Raw genomic sequence first — 10,631 nt, 5'->3', positions numbered from 1 at the left:
TGGTCTGATTTGTAACAGTCCAGGCATTAACCCCACTGTCTTGGCCAGTAGCCACGGTGGATATCCATTCCATTGACCACTGTCCCTCTGGATGTTTCAATTACTTACAGTATTCCTCACTGCCTGTACTAACCTGTGCTGAAGTGCTGCTGGGCCACTTAGCCAGCTGCTGTTTCAGCGGAGGGTCATGAGTTTATAAAGCAGTTGGGGATTTTTTAAAGAGAGGAAGGATGGTTGTACACAGCAGCTGCGGAGTTGGAGTCAGGGGCACTGGGATCAGTTCAGTTCCTGGCACTGCCAGAGACTCACTGTGTAACCTTAGGCAAGTCACTTCAACTCTGCGCCTCAGTTTCCCTGTTACATGGGGATCAATAGTTTGTGAAGTGCCCAGCTATTGGAGTGACGAGGGCCAGAGCAGAGTCAAAGGTAAGTTAGTCAAATAAGGCACACAATCAACACATGTTATTGTGGCCGATGAGGCATGAAACGCAGCATGGGTTGGTGCTGGTGCTCGCAGGCCTGCAGATCTCTGGCCTGCGCAGCAATGACAGGCAAGCGATAGTTTTGCTCAAGGCATGGCTGTTTCTTGCCAGCTCTCTGCCTTTGACACTATTGGAGCATCTGCTGTGGGTGTCCTTTTTGCAACTTCTTACTGTGCCATATGCCATAACGTCAAAACAATACCATCTGCACACAGACTCAGCCCTCTTTCCAATTTCTGCCCTGCCTCACCCCCGAAATGGAACAAGTGTTCCCGTGTGCCAGGTTAGCTTAGTGCTCAGGACTGACTGCAGTGCAGTTAGCAATAGCCAAGGGGTTTGTGCTGTATCATACCATGGCAGTGAAGAGCAAGGGAAAAGGAGCCTTAGAAAAAGCTCTTGCTGACTCTTGGTAAGGTCCGTAAATGAAAAGCTATGTAGCTTTCATACACTGCCACCTAGTGGGCCAAAAATTATACATCAAACTACTTGTACAGTTAAAAGAAAAGGAGGACTTGTGGCACCTTAGAGACTAACACATTTATTTGAGCAGAAGCTTTCATGAGCTGTAGCTCACGAAAGCTCAAATAAATGTGTTAGTCTCTGAGGTGCCACAAGTCCCCCTTTTCTTTTTGCGGATACAGACTAACACGGCTGCTACTCTGAAACCTAGTATAGTTAAACGTATGGTACAAAAGGAGGCACAGCTGTTCTCTCTCTCAGAACGAGGCTGTTCAGAGCCAGGCAAGAGGAATTAGGCAGTGTAAAAGCAATTGGTACCTTTCAAGTATTCCCTGTTGTTCGCTGCACCCTGAAGCCCCATGAAGGCTGCAGGCAACTCCCCATGATCACTAGTCTGTTGGGGGAACAATTACATACCTTGAAGCCCTCTGAAAACACTCCGGTTCCATTCATGTCTACCAGAACATGATCTGAATGGGTCACCTGCCCCAGCAACCACAGACTCCCTGTGTGACCGTGGGCATTCTTCTGCCTTTGACCCAGTCTTAAAAATGGAGTCAATGCCTTGACTCTGTGCTTTCTCTCTCTTGCCCCCACAACCTCCACCAGCATCAGATCTCACTGCAAGTGTGCCCATGTCTATAAAACATCTGTCTTTGCCTCAAGCAGAGAAGAATATTTGCTGGAGCATTGCTCTGACACAAGAGAGGTCTGCCCCCAAAGAAAGAAAAGTCCCCAGTGGTATTATTCAACACGTCAGGTTTATTTAATATCTTTCTGCATTTTTGACACATGGGACGTGCCAGGATCTCAGGACCATCAAGTCTTATCTATAGAAAAAATAAACTCAATCTCCTATAGCAAAACCCTTTTCCCTCCCCGCACAGAACATACATGCAAAGTACAGACATCCAGGGCAGGACTCGTCACATGTTCATAGCCTTCTACTCAATACAAATGTAATAGAGCCTCTCCAAGTCATTCAGAAATCAGTTACTTATGAGAAATGCTATCGTCCATATAGCCATCAGGCTGTGTGTAGTTTATTACACAATCACAATTGATACACTACCTACAAAATTATAGATTTAGAGTCTTGTATAGTGCAATATTTCCAAACTTTAAAGGAAACTTAAAGGGGAGCAGAGATTTGTTGTTTAATAAACAATTTCAGGCTTGTGATCTATCTGGACACTGTGTTTATCTAAGAAAAAAGACATTGCGTCATATCTTAAGCTACAATAAACTGTTACAGGTCAGTATCATGGCCTTTCAGTCTATATGATGGTTAACAAGTGTTAAGCGATCACTTACACACAAAATCAAAAATGGTGTTTACTGCTCTAAGTTCTCCGTATTCACTCAACTTAGCAGACATTTTTTCCTTCTTTAATAGATCAGTCCATTCCTACAGAATAGAGTTCACACAGAAAAAAGTCCCTAACACAGGAGGATTTGAGATGCATTTTCCAGCAATAGTTCTCAAGTAGAGAAGGCTTATTTCCTTGAAATTCACCTCGATTAAAATGAGAGATCAGAAAACATGTCGGGCATTCGGATGCTCATGTTTGAGGGGTTCTGGCTGGGAGCATTTTCTGGTCTTTCTACTTTCTGTCTCCCACCAAGGACTAAGAGGACCTGCCCAACACCCTGGAGACCATTCTGGTGCTGAGATTTGTGCTAGGCAAAACACGCCTGGGTTTGGATTCCCTGCCATTCATACCTATTGAAAAGATCCTGAAGATGAGGTAGCTTTGCATTGTAGCATCTGCTGCTGGGTGATGCGCACAGCGATGCTTTCGTTGGATCCGCCTAGGTATTGCAGAGTAGGATTTGTTAAAATCACAAACACACACACCCCTCAAACGCTAAGAGGAGGAAAGGAAGGTGAGGGGGGAAGCCGGCAGCCTCGGCACGAGGGTCGCAATAGGCAGAGTGAAGAAGTTAAATAAAAATAATTATGTTCCTGAACATTAGAGCAGACTGTGCTTTCCAGAAATCCACGCAGCACAGGGAACACCTGAGAGAAAGCAGCGTCCTTTCTCGATGGAACATGGAGAACTGCTGGGCTGAGGCAGGATCCACACTGGCTGTAAAATGGCACAGGTGCAAAGCAGCAGGCCTAAACGAGGTGTGACAGGACAGTGTCTGTATTTCGTCATTAGAAAAGTGGAAATGGCCAGCATGTGGGAATCTCTCTCTCTCTCACACACACACACACTCCCTCTCTCCCTCCGGAAAAAGACTCTTCATAACCACCAGCTAAAAAGCTGAATGCAGCAGGTGAGCACAAGCTAATAAAATAAGGCCAAAAATATTAAAAATAAATAGTTTGGCAAACAAACTTCAGTGGGCTTTGGAGAGGCCAAGTCTGGGTTGCAAATGGGCTAAAGAAGAGACCTCCATAAGGGAGAGAGATGGTAAACTTAAATATGAAATTTACATCTCTGAGCAAGAGGCGAACTTCCCAGCGGAAGCCTTTTAAAACGGGCTGTTGGCAGCTTGATGCATTCCAAGCATTAAAGATGAACATGGAAGATGCATTTAATGACACTGACAGAGTTGAACACTATACAAGTGCCACTGTGCTTCCTAGTCACTTGTAAGATGAAAGTAAAATAAAGTTAAACCTTGTTCTAATTTGCTTAAAAGCAGAAAGCGGTCCTTCCCTCTCCTCCAACACGCAGAATTGGCAAGGAGCCAGCAGAGGTGCAACTGGACTCTGTATTCCAGCCTCTGTGTCTGTTCTTTGAGCTCCTATTCTACAGCACTTTGAAACGGTCTTTGAGAGCGGAGGGTTCATTTTTCTGCCAGTGTTGGCTGTTGCTTCTAAACTCGGGCAAGCAGTTTGTTTTCACGGGAGATGAGCACGCCGGCCTTGCCTCGTGCACAGGACCTCAGGACGTCATCACTGCAAAGCTTTACCGGAGAGAAGGAGCTAAGGAAACTGTCAGAGTCAATGCAGCAGACTGCCAGCTAACCTACTAGTACTTCAGTAACATTTCCATCAGCGCCTTACTTAGGATGGCCTCCACCCAATGAAAGAGTTCGGCCATCTCCTAGGAAAGGGGAAAAAAAACCTCCCGCACGACAGCAGCTAGCTTGGACTCCACTTCACAGCCCAAGCACGCTGTCTGCCGGATCCAGACTGGGGTTTTCAATGCTACTTTAATGCTCTCCCTGGGTTTGATTTTAAATAATAGTTTACATGACTACAAGTGTATTGGATGAGACCCAGCACTTCCCTAGTGCTGCAGGAGAGCCTAGGCAGATCCCACAGCTGCCTAGCCCGGGAGCTCTCCTTGTGAGCCTCTAATACCATTTGCATATATTTGTCTTGGAGCCGACCCACCCGCTTTGCACGAAGGGCCGTGTGTCCGGCGTCAGCTAGCAGCTCTTGGAGCCGATCCCAGGTGCCAAAGCAGCTACGAGAGCTCAAAGCCTGTGTTCATGCTGATGGCATAGCGCAGCTTCTCTCGCAAGATGCTCTTCTTGCTGTAGTTGGGAAGCTTGAGCAGGTTAAAACAAGTAGAAGAGGTGGGGAGCCGGCCGCCTGGCTCTTTCTTGCGTATGGTGAAGAAGCCCCTTAGCACGCTGCCCAGCGTGTCACCTGTGTCCTGAGAACAGAGGGAGAGGCAGGTTACCTCTGGCAGAGCACTGTGCAGCGAGTCACAGCATGAAGGAGGGAGGCATTACCCTGGTGTAGAAGTGGAGACACTGAGGCAGGGTACACAGGGTAATACACAGTAAGCCTGTGGCGGAAGCAGGGGGAATCAGAACCCAGTAATCCTGTCTCTCAGGGCCCCGTCTAGCACTAAGGGGTAACTTCTCCTTGGTGAAAATTCAACCGGGATTAACCCTGCAGAGGACACAAAACCCAACAGTAGCAAAGACGCAGGAGGAGAGCACCAAAGTCAAGGGGAGGTACTAACCTGCAGGCAGGCAACAGGGGCATGGGGGGAGCCGAGTGCACCACACTAAAGTGAGGATGTTTTCATCTCGTCTCCTGAACGCTGTCTGAAGGACACTTTCTATGCACTGGAGCTTTCTAGTTGCTGCAGGGAAGGGGTGGAAGCAGGGCAGGGACGGGAGGAGCTCTGTAAAAGGCCTCAGGAGGGGATCTCCAATGCATAAAGCTTGGAGAAGTGCTATTCAGATCCATTCTGGCCGCGTACCTGATCATCTGAGACTTCCACGCAGCGAATGGAGAAAGGAGGCTTGAGGTAGGCAAAGCCCAGAAGCGGAGGCCGGGAGCAGCTGGTAACAAACTAAAAGAGACCTGATTAAAGACTGGCAATCGTTGATCATTAGAGTAGCATGGCTTGGAAACTAAAACCAGACGTGTCTTCTAAAGGAACTGTTCGCTCATTGCCCTGCACCATTCAGCTGGCTTTTCTAATGATAAATTGCATTTAAGCTACTCTGGGAGTTGATGTCTGCAGCATTCATTCCCCACCGCAGGTTACAGCGGCTCCTCATCAGTCGTTCCTCCCCTGAGACAAGTGGCGATAACCAAGCAGGATACTCTCCTCAATACAAAATCATTTAAAGGAACCCTCCTTCCACTGGAGTGTGGGGAACAGGAGGGTGTCAGAACTCCAGGGCTCAGGTCTTTCATTGTTCTTTCTGCCACTCAGGCCATGTCTACACTTACCGGTAGATGGCCTGCAATCGATGCAGTGGGTGTCGATATAGGGGGTCTAATGAAGAGTACGGGAAATCGACAGGAGAGCGTCTCTATTCACATAACTGGAGTGGCATAACTTAAGTTGACTTACCGAGGTAGTGTAGACAAGGCTTCAGGGGAAGGGGTTTATGAGTGCAAAGAGCAGTTTTGCTTGTCCAGATGATAATGGAAAGATGACCAGCACCCGCCCCGCAAGGCGACAGGTCGGGTGCACTCTATCAGGAGCGGAGCTAGGAGACATTTACCTTTAGAAACATCGCTCTCTCCTCGGGGCTGAAGTCATTGGCTAGGATGTCCCAGAGCCAGATAATGACCCTGTGACTCCCATGGAAGCCACCATAGTATACAGTGTGTTTCCTGAGGAAGGACAGAGTGCAACATGCTTACACATCACTACACCAGACAGCTCACAGCTTCCTGCTTATTGAATGGCTGCATCGCACTGTAGACAGAGCTTAAATCCACAGCTTAATCACAAAAGGGGCTTGAATTGCTCATGTTCCCTGAAACCTACATCCACCCTTTATTGCAAACTTCTTCAAAAGCATCGGAGAGGGTAGAATGAAAGTCCCTCTAATCCTACGGTCCTGTACTGGCTCCCGGGAAAGACTCTTCCCTTGCTCTATTTGCTAGTACTTCCTCCAGTCTCGTCTGAAATGACATCCAGTTTGTCCCTTACCTTTTAATTTGAAGAAGTTAATAAAAGGCTGGAATGGAGTTAATTTCCATGCACCAAACCTCAGAATAACATTGCTATCTAACTGCATAACTGGCCTGTTGGATAGTAGAACCAGGTGACTGAATTGCTCACTTACTTTAAGTCCTCGAGGTCAATTTCAGCATTGTCACCAGATATGAGCCGCTGTAACTCAGGTGCAGAAAACATCCGAATCCATTCAGGCTTAATTATCGACCTGAAGCCACTAATGAGCGCAGCCGTCTGACTTTTTATCTGCGTGTGCATCCGAAAATGAGCCATGAGGTGGATGTAGCTGATTCTGTCCAAGGTAAGGAGAGGGGAAATCAGAGGCACCAAGCAGTTGAGAACACTCACCACAGTAGCACTGGCCTGGCACTTTTCTAGTTTACAATGCACTGCCTAAAAGGAATGCGGGGCCTGATCCAGGGCTCACTGAAGTCGATGGAAAGACTCATGACCACTGACTTCAATGGGTGGTACACCAGGTTCCCAGAGCACATTTCACTCCTATGGGTGAGCAGGCACAAAAAGATGGCGACTTCTTCCAACTCAGCAGCTTCTGTGCAGAACTCTCCACAATTCTTTCAGCCAAATGACTGACACCCAAAATCGTTTCATCTGGGTGTCCGTGCATACCCTGCAGAAGCAGGGTATTTGTACAGTCTTACAGCAGCTGCTTTTCCCCATCCTGTCGGGTCTGACAGCCCTTCTCAGCACTGACACTGGGCTTCCAATAATCCTGAGCACTTATAATATGCACATGGTCAAAGCACTCATCATACATCATCTAGTTGCTGTTAAACAGCTCCTTAGAACTACTGGGTTTATTTATTTTTCATAAAAACAATTTTCCTACAAGCACTGTAGATTCCACAAGAGACTCATAGGACAAATATAGCCTGCTTTGGAGAGCCCTCATTTGGAGCCCAAGGGATCCATATTTAGCAATACCTTGAAACAGGAGTTTTCCGAGGTGCATTAGTTAGTGAAGGGGGGGAAGAGGGGGGTCTGTTTGAAGCACTGTCAGAACCCACCAGAAACACAATCTCTGCAGATATCCAGCCAGCCAGCCATTTTACTTACATTCCCTCCCCCGCCCACATTAGACACCAACCCTCTTAACTTGGCTACGTTTCTAACCCAAGCGAACTCAAAGACTACGACAAGAACAATTCTGGATTGCCTCCATTATTGCATTTTTTCCCCCCAGTTTTCTTTCCCTAGCCGCCTCTGTGTGTTTGTTCAAAATTACGCGTGTAGTGAGCAGAGTGACACACAGGACTTTTGACTTGCTTCCTGACCAGCCTTCTGACAAGCAAAAAGATATTCCTTTCAAATGGGAACTCACTGATCTGATCTCAGAGGAAGACAAAGATTGGGGACACGCAATTGTAAAGTGCAGCCGAGGCAGATGAGTCTTCAGGTTGGACACAGCCCTGACTTGCTGTTAAAGAGAGCACGCTGCAGATTAAGAGTTTAGACACACATCTGCATAACAGAGATTTAACTGGTGAAGGGAGATGGGGAATGGGGAACAAAAGAGGTGGGGAGCTTGGTTTTCAGGCTTTCACAGCTGACATATCTGATAGCCAGCTTTAGATAGTTATCTGTGAAAATAGCTCCAGGGCTCAGTGTCTCTTCTGATTTCCTGTGTCTAAGCACCACTGTCTACTGCATTTGAATTCATCGCTGCATCTTCTGAAGAACAGCGTTTTATACAACTGCCACATGCTATCATTCTGAGAGAATCTGTCTGCTCCAAGGTGTCTTTGAGCATCTGTGCCCTCTGTGCTCAAGACCGTGTGCCTGAATTGCTTTGAATCCATCTGTCTGTATCTATAACCATCATTAAATCCCTACGAATATCACGGACCGTGTGCCTTTGACCTCAGAAGTGCTGTTTCAAAAAGTAAATTGTCAATTCTTATTTTGCAAATCGAATTGAATACAATTTCTGCCAATGAAGTGTAACCAGTAAATTCTATTAAGATATTTATGGGCTCTTTCTACTCCAATCCATCTCAATCTATTCCAGATGCAAGCCCAAGGAACCAGAATGAAGTATTTTACAGTGGTGACCTTACAAATCTAATTGCCATACTTACTTATTTTCATTGGTAACAGGAATGGTCTTCCCTCCAGGAATAAGTTCATGGCAAACAAGCTGAGGGAAGAAATGATGATATTGCTAATTACTGCCTGAAAACTTCACTGGACAGAGAAGCCTTTCAGAAGCTGGGACTTACCATAAAATAATTACCTACTTTTACAATAAAACATTAGGATGTAAATGTTAATCAATCATCCCGTTTCTACTCCCACTCAGCGTTTCAGTTCAGTACAAACACAGAAACTGAACTGTAGGGAATTTGCCAATGGAGCTAGCTTGTCACCTTTCCTCCATTACCACCCACCATGAGCAACCCACACAAAACACAGTCAAGAGAACCTTAAGGTGAAAAGCGAAGCCATCAAAAGCCAGGAAACGAGCCACCTTAATTCCAGGATCACACATTTTTCTGCAGGTCCCTCCTCTCATTCAGGCCCTGCTCCAAAGCCCAGGGAAGTTAATAAAAAGACTCCCATTGAGTTCTGTGGGCTTTGGATTGGGCCTGCAAGGCACAGGATGGAAAGGATTTGAAGAAGAAGGCTGCTGGTCAGCATTTTTTACCCTCCATAGTCACTGCCTGGTCCGATGGCTGGTCTACCCCACACCAGGCAGAGGACAAAAGAGGACATTCCTCTCTCTTTAGGCTCATCCCCACAGCATCTGGGAGCTTCACATACTCTAAAGAATTTATCCTGGTCACACCCCGAGGAGGTAGGGAAGTATTATCTCCATATTAAAGATGGGGAATGGAGGCAGAGAGTGAATAAGGGACTTGCTCAATGTCGCACAGGGAGTGTGGCAAAAGGAAAGAACCAGATCCTCCTGGCTCCCAGTACAGGGCTTTAACTTCAAGAACATCACCCCTCTTCCAGCAGACACCCAGTCTCATTCACAACACGTCACACAATGGCAGAGAATGAGGCAAAGATTCTCAGGACCCCAGATGGATTCATGAAACACCCTGCCTCATTCTCTGTCCAACGTGTAAAATGAATGAGGCCTGGGTCTGGTGGAAAAATAAAAATGGCTAAAGATCATGTAATAAGACTTTACTATAATGCACTCAGACAAGGGGGCAGAGTTAAGGTTATGCACGCAACCTTAACTTTGTTGTTTCTGACTTCCAAATACTTTACTTTGTAACCTTAGGTTCATTTAATGTAGGGATTTTGTATGGCATTTACTATTTTTTAAAATAAGAAAAAACAAATTAAAAAATTCAATCGTGTTCAAATATTTGCTAGGCAGCAGCAGAGCACTCTGTACTATGCAACAGGCACAAAAGGCCTCCTACCATGCACACCTTTCCATAGCAGGTGGAAGGAACAGCGCCCACCTCCTTCCGCATGCACCCATCTACCTTCTCTCACACTAAAGGAGCAAGACTGCTTTGCAGTCCTGTTTCCTCTCCATTCCCCTTCACTAATCTTAGGGAAAGACAAAGTATTGTCAATGAATGTTACTAAACTAAACACGGCGGGCAGCATCACTGCACCACCGGCAGTCCAGTAAGAAGCCGCACTACAAAATCCAGTGCACAGGTTCAAAGTGATTTAAAAAAACCCAAAAACTTTTAACAACTGATATTATAACCAGTTTTCAACAAACCACCAAAAAGGCATGGGTGCAACCTAGTGACCACCATCTCCCTGCCAAATTTCAACTTTACACCCAAAACTTGCTAAATAAAAAAGTATACAAAGGAAAAAGTCTCTCTTTTTCTACTCGATTGTTTCTTCAAACTGGGGGAATCCTTCTGGATCACACTTTCCAAAATTCACTTTCAGACCGGGAACAAGCCTGCCATATTTCAGCCACAGAAGTACAAGGCTAACAAATTTAGAAGCAACTGAAAATGACCCCTTTGGAGTATCTGCATTACAGATCTGAAACAGCCTGTAAGAATCCAAAGGAGAAGTATAACAGAACAAAGTGCACCTCACGTTATCAAGCAGCTATGCAAACAAAACTTGGAAAAAGTGGTTGATTCTAGACAATCACAAACACCTCTTGGGAAAACACTGAGAATATTCCATGTAGAGTGTACTCTGCAAGCAGGTCAGCTTGCACATGGGTTTCTTTCCTCTGTCTTGCACAAGACACTATCAGGAAAATAAGAACATAATTCCTCAGGAGCCCGTCTGACCCACACTGAGGAATGCTTGAATTTATAATTCTCTATTTGGGGAACGA

The 10,631-nt window shown here is 46.0% G+C and overlaps 1 protein-coding gene across 4 annotated transcripts in view; it reads right to left on the bottom strand.

The window, feature by feature from the left end:
• Positions 1–1,683: 1,683 nt before the first annotated feature.
• The window catches only part of UBE3B (ubiquitin protein ligase E3B), a 34,929-nt gene continuing 25,981 nt past the window's right edge, over positions 1,684–10,631 (bottom strand). For all 4 annotated transcript variants that reach the window (XM_048821497.2, XM_048821499.2, XM_048821498.2 and 1 more), the window contains exons 25-29: positions 8,434–8,492; positions 6,444–6,626; positions 5,874–5,985; positions 5,117–5,209; positions 1,684–4,558 (exon numbers count right to left, since the gene is read on the bottom strand). In XM_048821497.2, coding sequence (XP_048677454.1) covers positions 4,367–4,558; positions 5,117–5,209; positions 5,874–5,985; positions 6,444–6,626; positions 8,434–8,492 — 639 coding nt within the window. In that variant the 3' untranslated portion in view covers positions 1,684–4,366. The remainder of the gene's footprint in view (positions 4,559–5,116; positions 5,210–5,873; positions 5,986–6,443; positions 6,627–8,433; positions 8,493–10,631) is intronic.

This window comes from Caretta caretta, chromosome 15 (genome assembly GCF_965140235.1).
Source record: "Caretta caretta isolate rCarCar2 chromosome 15, rCarCar1.hap1, whole genome shotgun sequence".
NCBI lineage: Eukaryota > Metazoa > Chordata > Testudines > Cheloniidae > Caretta > Caretta caretta.
Note: the sequence above shows the minus strand (reverse complement) of the source record. Positions and strands in the feature narration are given on the sequence as shown.